Genomic DNA, 17,380 nt, shown 5'->3' with positions numbered 1-17,380 from the left:
CATGTTTTAGCTATATTCTAATCAGATCTGTTTAAATGAACAATGTTGATGTATTCTAGAAACAATCTTGGAATTCTTACCAGTCTGTCAAAAGGATTATTTGCAAGTCACTGGGCTTAATAAGCATTCATTTACAGTTTGCAGTGAGCCTATGCTCACTAAATTAACTTTTAAAAATCTTTTTCTATAACTGAGGGAATTTTGAAAATAACACTATAACTTTTTCAGTGTAGCCCTTCTAAACCTATGGGGACTAATACTTTGAATAGCTGTGTTCATTAACATTTTGTAGGAAATAATGCATGCATACATGCACATTTTTACTTTAGAGGGTCTGGCTATGATCCAATACAGCAAAAGAGGAAAAAAATATACTTGCAAAGCACAGTTAACTCCCTGACTAAATATGTGAAGGGAAAAACCTAATTTGGCAATATTGGAAGGATGTATATTTTGAAACAAAGACTTCTTTTGGACCTTATGTCAAATTAGTTGGCCATGGTCTAAACAAGAATAACAGGCAATGTATTTGTCTAAAACCCAGCTGCTGTCTCTAATATTTGGTAATGAACTGCTTTTTGTATATGAAGATGACGACACTAACCAACTGGAAGTATGGCATGTGCTTTGAGTAGTGTCTCCAGGAGGGAAGCTGGATTATTTCAATCTTCCACACTCTACGGCCAAGCCCCTGTTGGATCTCTTGCACATATTTGTACAAACAAGGTATAGTCTGTGACCAAGTAGCACAGCCAAGCCAACTGGCAGATAAAGGGTTCAAATCCATGACTTTGGTCTATTTATTCCTACTTTCAAAAACACTGAACTAATCATGTACACACATCATCGAACATCACAAATAATTCCTTTAGTCTGTCCTAAATAAAAGTAGCCCATCAAATAAAAGTTTCAGTTCATATCACATGACTAGTTTATGTTGAAATTGACTTGATTTCCTATAATGTGTCATGTGACTTAATTATAGTGTGTATTTCAGCCTATTAGTAGTTACAGATTCTAAAAGATGGTAGAAGAATCAAGGCCCCATACATGGAACCATATGGAAATATCACAATGAAATCCATTAACTTATACAATTAATATGTGTTAACAATAAAAAAGTAAGAATAAAAAGTACATTCAATTACTTATGCTTTAATAATTTTTTCCTTTAATCCTAAAAAAAACCCCACAACAACCTTTTAATACTTACCACTCTCTCTTTTTCTCTAAGACAACAAGGAATATGATGCCTATCTGTCTTACACCAAAGTGGATCAAGATACTTTAGATTGTGACAATCCTGAAGAAGAGCAGTTTGCTCTTGAAATACTGCCAGATGTCCTGGAAAAACATTATGGATACAAACTCTTCATCCCAGAAAGGGATCTCATTCCAAGTGGAAGTAAGTATTTTCAATTTTTGTTTTTAAAATAGTTACTTTTAGAAAGTTATATGGAGGCTTCAAGCCATCAGAGCCAAGTATTTAGACAGTTGTTTCTTATAGATTTTTAAAATTCAAATTTCTCCTTAACACCTGTATTTCCCCTTTAGAGCATTTGAACTTTTAAAAGGCATTCTCACTTGTGTTTTAGGTGTGGCTTTTAAATTGTGCCTTAATGGCATTTTTTAATTATATTACGTTAGTGTTCTGAGAAAATTATGGTCCTTTTAAAAAGTCTGTAAAAGTCACTGTAAACCATTTCAGTGCATTTCAGTTCCAAAGCCGCTCTTCTGTCATTGTGCTGCTACTTATTCTTCCAATCATTTTTACTAATAACTCTGAATATCTACATTCCAACCTTGTTATTCATTATACCCTGTTACTCATTCCCAGAATTATGAGGAAAACTCCACTTAAGAAAGGTACATGAGGATATTGGGTACAGCATTCTCATGATGTATGTAAATTACTTTTATGAAGTGCTGGACACTGTAGGCTTGCATGCCACTTTTAACTAATGCTGCAGATTGAATGCTACATTTGAGCTTTCAAAATAAATTTAGCTTCAAGTCAAGATATGTACTTTGTTCTTGTTAATATTCAGAATGCATACATGGTAAAGTATAATGAGAATACAGAGAAGCCTATGTCGTGGTTCCTACTCTCAAAGAACTTTTAAGAATGTTCTTGAGATAAAATAAGAGAAGGACAACTTATTTCCATGTGTCTGATAATATCCTCGAGAGGAGAAGATTTATCTGGTGAATATAATAGACAACATGATAAATTAAACACAATAAATGTGTTTATTTATAATAAAAAGGCCTGTATTTTCAATACTTGACAGTATATAAAATAATTTCACATACATTATTACACTTGATATTTGCAATAATCCTTATTTTAGGGTCCTTATCCTCCAGATTAGGAATCAAAGGCTCAAAGAAGTCCAAGATTAGACAGCTAGCAAAGAATAGAGCTGGGAGTAGAACCTAGATCTGTTTGACTTTAGTTCTCATTTTGCTATGTCAGGCTGTTCATCAATAACATTTATTCAGATTATTAGCAGTCCGCCATGGTCATAAGCTGATAAGAGACAAATGGAAAGAACTGAGCTTTTGTTGTCCATCTCTTTTCTTAGGGTACATGTATATCTATGTATATCTGTGTGTATACTTTAGTATTCACACTTACACGTGCATGGAAAGGAACAAAGAGAACATATTTACTGGTTCATTTCTTTCCTGCAATGTGAGAAGTATAAACATCAGGATTCCCCACACTTCAACCCATGGTCCTCTACTATTTTTTGATAATTTCTCCCATTTTCATGACTTTAAATACCATTCTACATTAACTGATTCCCAAAGGAACATCTGGATAACTCAGCAATACTTTTTGTTCTTCTATCTTCCTCCCAAATCCTGTGCCACTTTCATCCTTTGAATTCTCAGTACCAACAACTCAAGTACAAAAACTAATCACTCCTACAATGTTGATTATCTCTCTTTACTTATGTTTCCTGCCATCCATCTGGCCCCATTAATATCATGTGAACATCCATGATCATGCCACAACCCCAGTTCAATAAACTAATTGTTTACTATTTCCTAAATAATAAATTTCACTCTGCTACCAGCCCAGATTTATCTCCTAAATTTTTCTTCTACCATGTTCTCTACTCATATCTTCAACTCCAGTCAAACTGTGTCTTTTAATACATTGTGTATCCCTTCATTGCTTTTGTTCATGTTAGTCTTCTAGGTCTATTTAAATCCTATTTATCCTTCTTCATATCACTGCCTCAGTGAAGGGTACATAATAATCTCTCCAGTCCAATATTTTATGGTGCATAATTACTTGTTTGACTGTAAATTTTGTACTTCTATTTTGTTTTGTTTTACAACTTTATGCAGCAGCTTTCCATCTATTTATGTCTTGTTTAATCAGCAATATTATTATATGACAATAAATAGGTGCTGAATCTCATTTATCTTCATATTTTACTGTTACATAACAAAAGATTTGGTTTTGATTTTGTTTGAACAGTGTTGTTTTAAGACAAAAGGTAGTAACAAGTATGAAATAATGAAGGGCTTACATTTGTGCGTAACAGTATTTGAAAGGCATTTCCTTTAACAAGGTGAATGTGAAAGTTAAAAGCAGCATTTTACTGAAAGAAAAAAAATTGTGGGTAATTCATAAGAATAATATCAATCATTAGAATAGGCTAACACAAACACATGACTTTCTCACATCTTCATATGGTATCTGCTTCATTATACACAAAGCAAGTGTCATCTACATACATATGCCATATATATGTATATTTTTTTCTTTTTTTGATATTAGAAAAAAATGCCTAGTGGGCTGGAATATAAACTAGCATGTGTGAGCTCCTGGGCTCTGTTCCGAAAATTGCCAATTTTTTAAAAAAGGTAATACCTAGAAGATATTGGTCAATCATTGATGAAAAATTTAAAATATTCTTATACTAGTTCTTGACCTAACACACACACACACACACACACACACACACATATATATATATATATATATATATATATATATATGTTTTGGCAAAAACACCTTGTGAAACAGAAATTCTTCCGAATCTATTTTAGAGTAATAGTGTCCTAAATTATATTATGGTAATATCATCACCAAAATGGATTATATGTCAGATCATTTTTAGTAGAACTCAGTATGGTACTAAATTTTCTGCCTTTGTATGTTCCACAATTGTTGGCACAATTGGCACTCTTAATCAACGCCTATAAATAATTTTTTAAAATGTCAGTCTTTAGATCCGAACATTTCAACATTAGTGATTGTCCTTCTGAACTGGAAAAGAATGTTTCATCATTCTGCACATCTGAAAAGGACAACCATAGCTTTAAAACATGTTGACCTAAGAATATTCCTTATAGGTGATTGATCCACTTTATCTGATACTCAGTAGATGACCCTTGCTTTGTGTATAATGAAGCAGATAATGCATGAGAGTGAGAACAAGACTGGGAGAACATGAAAATATGAGAAATGCATTCCAAAGAAATGCCCTCTTATAGCTCCATTATGATGACTTGACAAATTAATTGAATCAGCTCAGTGTATCAGTTTAGCCAATAGCATGTAGAATATTTTGTACTTAATTGAATCAACAGGTCGTGTGGCTAGGTTGATTGAAATTCATTGGTTGATTTGGTGAACCATATTCTGAAAGTTCTCCTTGACCATGGGGGTAAAGGCCTGCACAAACCATAAAATTTCGTAGCTCAAAGTTTCAAGATTTTGTTATGGATTATAACATACTGCATGAAAGATAACAGGAGATAGTCACGTAGCTTACCTAGGCATTTAAAATATTTCCACGTAAGATGCCCAAGGCAATGGCATTAGGATGAGCAGAGATTTTATAGTCTATAGAAATCATTTTAATACTTTTGAGATTGTGTACACCCATCAGCCTAAGCAGGGACTTGCACTTGCATCTTGGATATTCAATGGTGCACAGGAAGACTTTATTTTAAATTTTTTAAAGTAAGCCATTGGGACAAATATGCAGTTTTTAGATGCAACCACTGGAGGGTGTTTGATTTTAATCCTTCCTTCCTGCACGAGGAAATTCATGTTCTCTGAATTCCGATTTGCGAGTGTAACCTGCAGAGGTTCTTAAAAAGGCCCTTTGACAATTTTTCTTTTCCATCAACATTTCAGAGCTAGCTGAGCAGTCACCATGTCACGATTAATGAGTTTTTCCTTGGCATTTTTAGCACGCATTCAGGAAGTCGATGAAGTATATGAATAATATACTTGATTTACACATGAATGACAGAGTAGAACATTTTGGACTTGGTGTTATGTGTGTTATTAAAGAAGCTTCTGTGGTCTGTATTTGCAGCCATTGGTACAGAGTTAACAGGTTATGCTATATAAATATAGACACATTCCTGTGGAAAAAAAAAGCTAGTTACGATATTATAAGCTATGTTTGTCCCTCACATCTCATTTAAAACATGTTGACCTAAGACTACTCCTTCCTCCAGAAACTAGCAATGAGGCCTTTGAGGACCATAAAAGCAGACTTCATAAGATCATTAATCATTCATGACAATGAATTTCTATGAATTAAATTAACAAAGTATATGACACAAACTCACTTATATTTAATGTCTTCAATTTCATGGACCTACAGTTTCTTTTGTGCACTCTTATGGTGTTCCAACCGAACTTTGTCAACACATACCCTTTCCAATGCACACACAGTTTCAAAAGTACTTGAAACACTTACACTCTCTTTTTCTTGACTTCTTAGAAAGCTTAGGAACAAAGGCATCACTTCTGAAAATGAACTGAATATATCTGTACCTTTCCCACATGCCCTACCAGGAAAATGTTGTTTGTTGTTCTCTACAGCAGAGATGGGGAGATTTGATGCAAATATTTTTTTTCCTAAATGCTGAGACTAACTGTTCATGTCTGGACATTATTTTCCTGGCAGTGATTACCTTTCCATTCTTGAGCCTGTAGCTAGGATCTTCCTTATGTTTTCTCAGGTTGGGTGCCTAAATGTGGCAAGAATTCTTACTTTCCAGTAAAATTTTGGTCTGTTTCTTCCCAGACTAGAAACATCTGTCCCTGGGAATAGTAAAAGCAACTTTGTTGCCAATAGGCATCAGAATGTCAGAAGTGACAGGCAACCAAAAGGAAGCCAGATAGAAAACACCCTACTCAAACTGCCTAGAGACACAAACTTGAGAAGTAGAGATTTTCTCACCCCTGCAGCTGCTGGGTTTTGTGGTGTAAAGTACTCTACACAGAGCACATTGTGTTCATGGGGCCTAGTGGATCCTTGAGGAATGAACAGATGTGCTCTGAAGCTGACATGTGACCAACAGAAGCCAGCTGTGCAAGTGAGATCCTGAGATTGGGGACATTTTTGGATGAGTACTATTTATGCTGTGGGGCCCATCTTATCTCAGTGTTTCTGTAGAGATTAAAAACATAAAAATATAAAATGTTATTGAATCAGATTGAGGGCCACTGGGCAGATGGGGAAAATAGCATTCTAAGACTAAAAGTAGGCAAAAAAAATAAATAAATAAATAAAACAATCCTGCCAAGGCTTTATGAGAAAGAAAGTAAGGTACTTAAAAGTACATGTCACTATTTATTAATAATAACAATTCAAGTCTGTTCTGGCTAAAGCTTTAAGCAAAACTATAAATGTGTAAGTAAACTTAAGGAAAAATTCCTTCAAATGATTTTACCTCAATATGTTCTCCTATTCATAGGAAGACTATGAGAATCTTATGTGAGTATCCATGCATGATTGCACCAGAGAAAGATGCTAGTGAACTAAAAATATTATCATGCATAAGGTTAATCAATCATGTCTATTGAAATTATACCTATAAATTTGGCCCCAAGTATCAAAGTGTCTTTTCATTTTTTTTCATGCTCAATTTCCCATAAATTTCTCTCACTCAAGAATCATATGATTTTTCAACAATTTAAGGGAAAAATATAATGTTTGATTATGCTCCTGCATTTGCTAAACTCTCCTCCCTAGTCTAATCCTCAGTTCTCTACTGCTTAGTATTAGCCATGCGATTGTGCTGACAATGAAATGACAAATGACTGGAGAATACATCTGGTGTCAGATGATCCCTAGTCACTTCTGAAGTGAGGCATGCAAAAAACATTTTTGTACATGGATCTGTAAGTATTCATTGCCAATAGTTTCTCTAATAGCTGAACAGATTGGATACCATTCAAATAAGTTGTCCTTTGGGAGTAATAAAATCCTTTTCCAGGGAATCTAATGTCTGTGACCTAAAAAGTGTGAGGCAGCAGTGACATGCACAACCATGAAAATTTAACACATTGTGTGAAATTTACTCACATGGAATAAAATTAGATGTGTCTACCACCCGCTTCATGTTTGAGTGAAGAGAGAAGGAACTCTACTCCAATATGCTCAGAAAAGTAAACAGACTAAATTTCTTATCAAATCCAAATACTACTTCCAGTGAGACTATATTGTAAAGTATCTCACTATAAGCCTGTAGGTATAATAAAAGTCTAATATTTCTTCCTAACTATATAGTGTTGAAAAATACTTTTGTATAGGGGAAACCTATATATAAGGCTGATTTTAAATCAATATATCACTCTGTAGGTTTTATAATCATCATTATTGAGAGCTATCAATTAGCTAATGTTTCCCCAAAATTAGTAGTTTCATCTGCCTTGATGAATTCTGTCTTGTAGCAGTGATGTGTATTTTTTACATAACAGCTTCAGTACATAGCTACGAGTTTAAGTATATCAAACCACTATATTTGAATCTATTAAAGTAATATATTATGCCTTTGTCTAGAGACTAAATATTTATCTTTTAACTTATTTATAGAAACTATGCTATACACTCTTGATACTAAATAGCCCTGATATAAGTGGAAGTGTTAACCCACAAATAATTTATAAGAAACTAATTTATTAATTTGAGAGATCATGTGGTCAATAGGCAGCAGCTAGACTCCATAGAAATTCACAAATATACAACTGCTCCTGAAAGAGATTTTAAAATCAAATTTGCTTTGATTTTAATAAGGCTTTAGGTAGCCAGTTTCCTTATTTCCCATCAGTACTGTTGCTACTGGCATGATTTCTCTTCATTTCCCTAATAAGTCCACATCCCTAATATGGCCTCTTGAAAATGTATTTTCTTCAAGAATATTTTCCCAACTCTGTAAATTTCAGCACAGACAGAAGTAAAAGTTTCTTTGTATTTGCACTTACAATGTGAAGATTTAATTTATACCAAATTAATCACCCCAACAACACTATATTAAAGGGGATATTTTATTTATCTAATTAAATTGTCATGTCTGAAAATCTTCAGTGGTTTCACAGACTTGACTAGAGAAACCAAAGACTATCAGACACAGACTTCTTTGGTCTATTCTGTCATCAAAAGTTATTTCAACCCAAAATTTGCAAAGAAATGACTTGGTGACCTTTTATTTAAGGGATAGTTTACATTTCTATGTGGAAAAAGGAGTCTTTTAAAGGGATCCTTGCCATTCAGTAGCTAAATTTGCCTGAACAAGTCAGGGCAAGATTTTCATATGTGCTGTGGATTTAGGGATTTTTTTTTTCAAAAGAACGTTTCTTTATTATCTCTTTGTGGTAACAAGCTTTTTGAACATTTTCTGAACGTTTCTAAAATGTCTCCCACAAAACCACAGCCCTACCAGGGAAAAACCCACAGCCTGTCTGAGACTACCCTATGGACCAGCAATGTCTTAACTTGATACCTGTCTGCTTTGTTTGTTTGGAACTTTTCCAAACCTAACCACTCTGCTTGGTCTCTAATTCAAGGGTGACAAACCTTCTCTGTAAAGATCTAGATAATAAATATTTAAGGGTTTGTGGATCACATATGGTCTCAATTGCATGATATTCTTATTCATCATCATCATCATCTTTTTGAACACTTGTTAAATATGTAAAATATTGTTCATAGTTCATGTGTCATATGAAAATAGGACACAGTCCTTAATGGATCAAGCTCCAAGTCACAGTCATTAAATGCAAACATGTAGCCCTAAGGGGTTGGGGATTATCTTGGGCATTTAATCATACACACCAGGAACAACTCCAAGGCTAAAGATAAGCAAGTGAAAAAGGTGAACTATGCTGTTTCATCTTACTGTTATTTACATATATTTTCATGATAGCTGTGATCTTGTTTTTGCCAAAATTAAAAGATAGATGAAGAAAGCCATAAGAAGCGAGGAGGAAGGAGGGAGAGGAATATAGAAGAGAGAGGCAAAAAGAAAGCAAAGGGGGAGATAAAAGTAAAAGACAGGAAAGGATGAGAGAAAAAGGAAAGGCAGAAAGAAAGAGGTAGGGAGAGGAAAGGGGGAAGAAAAAGAGAAAAACAGAGAGTGAGCCAGATTATGGAAGTAAAGGCACAGTCTCTCCTTCTTTTTCTTAGAGCCAGGCAGCTCTTTGAGGCACCTCCCCAGCTGCTTTCAAACACTGAGGTTGCTGCCCAGCCACTGATCACCATCCCAAGAAGTGAAATGTGGGCTCCACATCTGAAAACTTCCACTTGGTTTTTCACCAAGTGAAATGGAACACGAGATTCAGGGCCCAAGCAAATGGCTTGTGTTTTCTTTGGGACACTTGTGCTGTGTCTACCCAGGGAAAATTTTGATGTACTGACTGACTCCAGTGCATATGATTAATGTATATATAGGGCAAACCAGGATAATTCAGAACTTTTTTCTTCCACAGCAGGTTTTCAGCCGAAGTTATCTGGATGGTTGCCTCAATTCTCCACTAGGCTTTGCCAGGATAAGCACAGCCAGTGTAGTATGCAGGAGACAGGACCACTCCCTCTCTCCAAGGTTCCCTTCAACACCACACCCTGTACAGCTGAGCTTAGTGGGATCTGTCCTGACAGGCATTCTTTCTGGGGGCAAATGCAGATTATTTCTAATGAGTCTGTAAGAAGCCCTAAGAACCCTAAATGTTACATTTTACTTAACCTGTCAGATATCAGAATAGATTCTGAGCCAGGAGTGGTGGCGCACGCCTGAATTCCCAGAGGTTTGGGAGGCTGAGGCAGGAGGATCACAAGTTCAAAGCCAGCCTCAGCAACTTAGTGAGGCCCTAAGAAACTCAGCAATCCCTGTCTCTAAATAAAATATAAAAAAGGACTGGGAATGTGGCTCAGTGGTTAAGAAACCCTGAGGTCAATCTCTGGTTCAATAAAAAAAAAAATCTGAAGCAGGAGAACTGTACACATGGTAAAATATATATTACACTTTTCCCTTCCCCATGCCAAAAAAATAAAAGAATCTAGCAAAACCAAAGCGCATGATATCACAGTCAAATTCATTAGTACATATAGGTATAATTTCCCTTATGACTGCAGATACCTGGGTTGTAAATTTTTTTAATGGAGACATGTACACAGCTAGCTTTTGTTTTTAAACATATAGTCAAAAAGTACATTTATATTATATTTGAACACAGAAATAATGCTGTTCCTAGAAATGTATTTGATGTGACTCCTGACAAGGTTTGTACAGAACAATATTTTAATTTAAATTACATGCTAAAAGTAATGAGAAAGAGTACTAGTCAAAGTCACCCCTTGGGAAAATATTTTGTAAAGAATATTTCTATAAAATTAACAATTAAGTCATAATTCATCTGGGAAAACTGTAGCCTCTTGGACTACTGCACTGATACCATCATTCTGGTTTTGGAATTTGTTTTGTTTTGGAGGAAAGGTGAAAAGAATAATGGGAAAGATGCATGATAGTTTATTTTACTATATCTTACAGATCCAACTTCTAATGATGAAGCTTCCCACATAACTTCTTTCTTTTTGGGAGCAGAAAGAAAGGAAGAAAATGAAGAGTCAGAGCTGTTGATACAGTGGGATAATATTTTTCCACTCTATTGAAACTCTCTACCTTTCCTTCCATTCTGTTTCACCAGTTCTCTAAGTGATAATTACTCAGTGATAAACTTCCCCATTGCTACTTGTGTGGTTATTTTTGTTTTGTATTGTTTTGTTTTTACAGATTCCACTGCTGATTTTCCCCAAAATACGTAATCCCTAAAATAAAACACTTATAATATTTAAGAGGTTCCATCCCAACCTAACAATTGCCTTATCCCCTCAGATACAGTCATTATATCTACTGCATGAGAAAGTCCTGAAATGTATTAAGTCAAAACCTAAACATCCCTAACAACAAATTGTTAAATAGGCAATTTTATGTGTATCTCTTTAAAAAACTTTTTTTTTTTATCTGTAGGGTGTGTAGAAAATTTGCTCATTTTCACTTGTGAAAGTTTTCTTGCTGCCAAGTGGTGGAAATAAAACCCTGGAAAAGAAAGATCATCTGTAAAACATGCATCTGTAAAATAAGTGTCTCTTTCAAATGGCTTGTACTGGGCTGTTTGGTGTCCCCACACTATGTGCTGAATGTGAAAGTAGTCTGTAACCTTGGACAAATTTGCAGCGACAAATGTTGCTATGCTTCTGTAAGCACTGCTTCTGCTAGAGGGCACTGTACATTAGACAAGGCCTTGTGCTCTGCTTAGTAAAGACAGTGTTCTGGTGCAGCACCTGTGTCCAAGTCTCCATTTGTTAACACATGTGTCCGTTTCCCTTTTTGGCAGATAATACTTTGGGAAACATGATTACAAAAGGATTATTCCTTGGGATAAACAAATCTAGAGTTATTGTGTTTTACTACCATGAAAAAAGCCATAACACATTCACCTCACTTTCAGAATTGCTCCACAAAACAGGGCAAAACTTACTTCTCAGTTGATTGTTTCTCCTCTTTCACCATTAATTCCACTCCATCTCCCATCTCCAAGTTTACCCTTCACTCCTCTTTGGAACAAAAAACAGCTGGTTCAAATTAAGCAAAGGGTTTGAAGGACAAAATAGGGAAACCTAAGTTTGCAAATGACAGAAGGTATTCTGAGAAACAAGCTCATTCTAGAAAGAATTTTTTCATCATCTCTATATCAGAATTATCTCTCAAATACTTGATAAACATAGTGCCAGTACTTGTTAGGAAGATGAAAACTAGGTGTCATGTATACCATTATTATTTGTCAATTAAAAATAATATTAATTTACAAGAGGAAAACAGGAAGAAAAACAGCTACAAACATACCGTAACCTTGCATTTTTTAGAAGGTTCCAAATCTATTTTTATTGACCTGTTCATTGCTTGCTCACTTAGAGTACTAGCCTGGAAACATGCTTTGAATTAAGTGATTAAATAAATAAAAATCACTGAAATATACCTAAGCTCTGAAGAAGCCAGAGCTTGTATTGGCTATCAGAACACTGTAAGTAACAATAAAGCAAAAGAAAATAAGAATGTATGCAGTATTTTTTTAATTTTTCTTAATTTTTTTAAGGAAAGGGGTTTTGGAATGTGCAATACAAGAAAAGAAAATGTGATGGACTTTAGTGACAGACTGGATCTGTGCTATACTAGAGTGAAAACCTGGTGCTTTAAAGACTGGCAATGTCTTTGTTTTACTCTTTCTCTCTTTCTGTGATTTGTAGCATACATTGAAGATCTCACAAGATGTGTTGAGCAAAGCAGAAGACTTATTATCGTGCTAACTCCAGACTATATTCTCAGACGGGGATGGAGTATTTTCGAACTGGAAAGCAGACTCCATAACATGCTAGTCAGTGGAGAAATCAAAGTGATTTTGATTGAGTGTACAGAGTTGAAAGGGAAGGTGAATTGCCAGGAAGTGGAATCCCTAAAGCGAAGCATCAAACTTCTATCCCTGATCAAGTGGAAGGGACCCAAAAGCAGCAAATTAAATTCTAAGTTTTGGAAGCATTTAATATATGAAATGCCTATCAAGAAAAAAGAAATGCTTTCTCGATGCCATGTTCTGGACTCTGCAGAACAAGGACTTTTCAGAGAACTACAGCCTATACCCTCAATTGCCATGACCAGTACGTCTGCCACTCTGGCATCATCTCAAGCTGATCTCCCTGATTTCCACCATTCAGATTCAATGCAAATGAGGCACTGTTGCAGAGGCTATAAACATGAGATGCCAACCACCACCTTGCCAGTACCTTCCTTAGACAACCACCATACTTACTGTAACTTGCCGCTGACACTACTCAATGGACAGTTACCCCTTAATAACACTCTGAAAGACACCCAGGAATTTCCTAGAAACAATACCCTGCTACCTTTATCATCCAAAGAACTTAGCTTCACCAGCGATATTTGGTAGTGAAAAATAGGAAATCCTCCAAACAGCTATCTGAGCATACAGAATTTCTGCTGTACCAAGCATAAAGTACACCTAAGAACATTGAGGTGCTGAAAAAGTGAATAAAAAGGCACAGAAATCACTTTTATACTCAAATATTTTTGTTTATATTTCCTGACTAATGGGGGGAAGGAAAGACTTGCTTTTGTAGTGTGTCAACTTGTTCCAATGTATAGTTTTAATTTCTTCCTAAAAAAAATTTTAAAACTTTGTTGTTTTCAAGTAGGTTTTATTATTCCACATGGACTGCAACCTTATTAGGTGAGCTATCTCCCCCATATTTATGAATATTTCAGCATTTACATGGTATTTGAAATAAGGAAAACTTAAAGACTAAGTGAATTTGAAAACTCTGAACTAAGTTTAAGGGGAAAAGATAACTTTTTATAGAGTAACTGAAAAATCAGGAATTATAAAGAAAATTTTGTTGAATAACTCCAATTGGAAGACTGTTTGTAAAGGAAGATCAGTTGAGAAAAAAAAAACAACATGATTGAAACATGTAAAACTTTTCCAACATCACGGACAACTTCTGTAGACTAAATCAACACCTTATAATAACAGCTTTTAGTTTTGTTAGGCAAGCATATCTTCTGTAGGCAAACTGGTAGGTAGATAAACAATGTGCATTTCTTAAGCAAATGAATAGACAGGGTGTGAGTTTTTAGGATAATTTTGAACAACACTTACGGCTTTCTGGCTTATTTCAAAAGTTTTTCAACTTTGAAAACACATCTTGAAGTACACCTTTTATTGTTTTTTAAAAAATTTACATTTAGACTTTTTTTCCAAAGGCTCTCTTGACCTGCTATAAGCTTTATGAAGATGTTGGCATTTTCTTACTTGATTTTCAGCATCATTGGAGTTTGAATTTAAATATGAATTGACTGCAAGTGTCAGCAATTGAAAATAAATAATATTCACAGATGAAGTGCTAAATGATTTGAGCTTACTAATGGTAGAGCAGCAATTGCAGAGATTCTCATCTGCCAAGTGGTTGTGAAATAGACTGTTCTATATGTACACTGTATCTCTCTATTCCCGGTGCTTCTAAGAGTATATTTGATAGACTAAACTTGTCTATACTCATACAGTGACTGTGACTGCACCATACCCCAAAATATCTGTGAATAATCTATTCCATATTTGCTGTAAGTAATGTGCCCCTGTTTTAGTATCTATTGTGGATTACTACTTTGTATGCTTTCCAATTAGTCAGATTTGGTGTACTCTCCACCTAGATGCCTGTGGTGGTTAATTCTTTATCATGTTTGATTGGGGCATTTTGCAAATGGTTCATAAATCAAGCTCTTGGATAAACATAAAAAGGGCAAATGTATACAATATGTAAAAATCAAGAATTTGCCTAGGCCTTGTAATTGTGAACATCAATGTATAAGAAAACATTAGATAATATGCTTTTATGATTTCTCTCAACCTCTTTCCATTACTGATTCCCTGTGATACATGAGTTTCATTTAACCTACTTGTTTGTTTCTTGCTTTCTATATCCAGCTGTTCAGAAAATGTATTATGCACCAACAGTATGTGAAAGCTTAGCAGTTATACATGTTCACTTCACAGTGGGATATTTAGTTGTTCCTTTGAAAAGTCCAGTTCAACACATGTAGGTGTTTCATAGATGTATTTTTCTCCACTGAGAAAGGAGATTTTGCTTCTGTAAAAACTATAGGTATTTCAAAATGAAAATTTATCAATTCTGAACTGTTTTCCAAATGTTACAAAGTTGCATTTACTCTATTTGTTCTTTAATGCAATGTGTAATTACCAAATTAATAATCTGCATGAAATGAGTAGTACATGTTTAAGTGGCCAATTGTACTTTTTACTATTTTATTTTTCACAGAAATCTAGATTAATTCAAATAGAATGTTCAGTGGTATTTTTAAACTAATAGTTCTGTATTGAGCATGCCAGTTCTGAAAATATAACATGGGTCTCTCTGCTTCCTTTATTTACAATGATTAAACGTGGGTAGCAATTTGAGTTGGCTGGCCACAATGTATCCTTTCACTACTAGTAGGTACTCAAAAACAGAGCATTCACACTTGTGCTGGGGAACTTGACAAGAAACCTTTTCTACCATTTTCAGGAACTAATGTGTACTCTATCTATAAAAATTTATTTCTAGATGGCAATTCAAAATTTAATTTTCATATGAGATTTTTGAAAGATAAAACCTATAAGGGTATAATAAGTATTTAGTCTAGAACATAATGTATTCTTCCAGTTGCTTCTACAGTGAGGAAATTTATTTTTCTTTTCAGCATTTCACTGAAATGGATTTTGGAAATCTATGAAGACCCTTTGTACAACTAGTTCTAAGACAATTATAACGAATTTATTGTTATGTGATTGTGTAAACACACATTTAAAAACTGACTTTTTAAGGGGAAACACCCTGAAAACATCATAAAAGATGGCACAAATGAGAAATGCATAAACTCAATGAATACATAGCAAAAGAAAACTGCACTGAGAACAAACAATGCTCAAGGAGATGGACAATGTAAACATGGGTTTCATTTTGCAAAATATGAAATCTGGCAGTTTTGAAAATGTATGGGCTCCAATCTAACCATGGAGACTTTGAAATGTATCTGGATGTTCCCTGAAAAGATGTCTTTCTTCACTGCCTCTAAGCCTTAATTGAATTAGATCCAAATCTGTTCTGTTTTCAAACACTCATTCAAAAATATGAACACAGAGAAACTTTCAGGCTTCTGGTAAGGCTTCAACCTGGTTGCATGGTTTGAAAGGTAGATATTTTGGTTGAGGGTGGATGGTTAATATTGTGGGGCTTAAAGGGGGAAGCAGGGGGCAATTCGAGGTAAAAACAAAGAGTTCAGTTATGAAAGAGAAATTTATAAAAGAGTTCAAAAGGAGAGGGAAATGATTTGTATCCTAAGGATTACTTTTGCAACAGGTGGGAAAATGGCAAGTGTGAGAAAGAATATTTTGGCAAGAAAGGGAAAGAGATTTCTCCACTCACATGGTATTTGAAGGGCATATAAGACAATAGAATCACTGGTTTAAAATGTTTACTGTCTTGGGCATTTTATTTTTTAAAAAATTAGTTGTTTAAACAACTACTCAGAAAATTGATGACCAGAGGATATGCCCTAATTATTCCACATATATATCTTTCTACTCCTTATATTCATATTTCATGGTGAGATAGTGAACTGATAAAACCAGACTAAAAGTGAAGAAAGAAAATAGTTCCACCGTGATCAGTTAAGTTTGAACACTTGCAATTGTCATGCTCTTTTATGGGAGAGAATTTAATGTTGAAAATTGTCTGGCTCCAATTTCTCCATTACTCATGCATTTTTGTTTTAAGATGTCTGATAGGAGGTCACAGTTTTAAGCATTAAGGCTCTCTGAAAAATGTATGGAACAGTTTGATAAACAAAAATCATTCAGTTCAAACTTTTCATATCAAAGTTGCCTTTTTTTTAGAACTGAATTTGGCCACAAGCAATTTAAACATGTTTTTCATTGCTCCATTTACTTACTGTGGAATCACTTACACCTATCTGTATTTTCCCCCAAAGGCTTACTGCTATTTTCTCAACCACATTTATAATTATTAGTTAGTGCCTATTGTGTACTGGCCAGTATCTAAAGTATAGTAGAACTTTTTAATTGCAATCATTGTTTTCAAATAATTTATACATCATATTCATCATAAAACACATTCCAGTGTAGGAAAGTTAATATTGAACATCCAGAGAAGACAAGTGAAGTGAGGAAATTCACTGTTGACTTGGGCAAGAGATGAGTTTGGAATAGAGGAGACAGTGGTGAAGAACAGGAATTTCCAAAGTGCAGAAAATAGCACATGTGAAGATTCTGGGAAGAATAAGCAAATTCTGTTTAGCTGATAGCAAGCACATTTAGTTGGTAAAAGCAGAAATCTATATGAGTATATATTTTTAAAAGGCTGAGAAAATTTTTGGAGCATTCATCTGAGAGCAGATGCAGGAAGAATTTAAGTAAAGGGAGAGAATGGAGGCAGGGAGGTTAGCTAGGAGGCTATTGTCACTTTTT

At 34.7% G+C, this 17,380-nt stretch overlaps 1 protein-coding gene across 1 annotated transcript in view; it reads left to right on the top strand.

Moving 5' to 3' along the window:
- Positions 1–15,945, top strand: part of Il1rapl2 (interleukin 1 receptor accessory protein like 2) — a 1,069,701-nt gene extending 1,053,756 nt beyond the window's left edge. The window contains exons 10-11 of the mRNA XM_021725228.3: positions 1,235–1,405; positions 12,570–15,945. Coding sequence (XP_021580903.2) covers positions 1,235–1,405; positions 12,570–13,267 — 869 coding nt within the window. The 3' untranslated portion in view covers positions 13,268–15,945. The remainder of the gene's footprint in view (positions 1–1,234; positions 1,406–12,569) is intronic.
- Positions 15,946–17,380: the final 1,435 nt, after the last annotated feature.

This window comes from Ictidomys tridecemlineatus, chromosome X (genome assembly GCF_052094955.1).
Source record: "Ictidomys tridecemlineatus isolate mIctTri1 chromosome X, mIctTri1.hap1, whole genome shotgun sequence".
Classification (NCBI taxonomy): Eukaryota; Metazoa; Chordata; class Mammalia; order Rodentia; family Sciuridae; genus Ictidomys; species Ictidomys tridecemlineatus.
The sequence above is the reverse complement of the archived record's forward strand: the minus strand, read 5'-3'. Positions and strand labels throughout refer to the sequence as shown.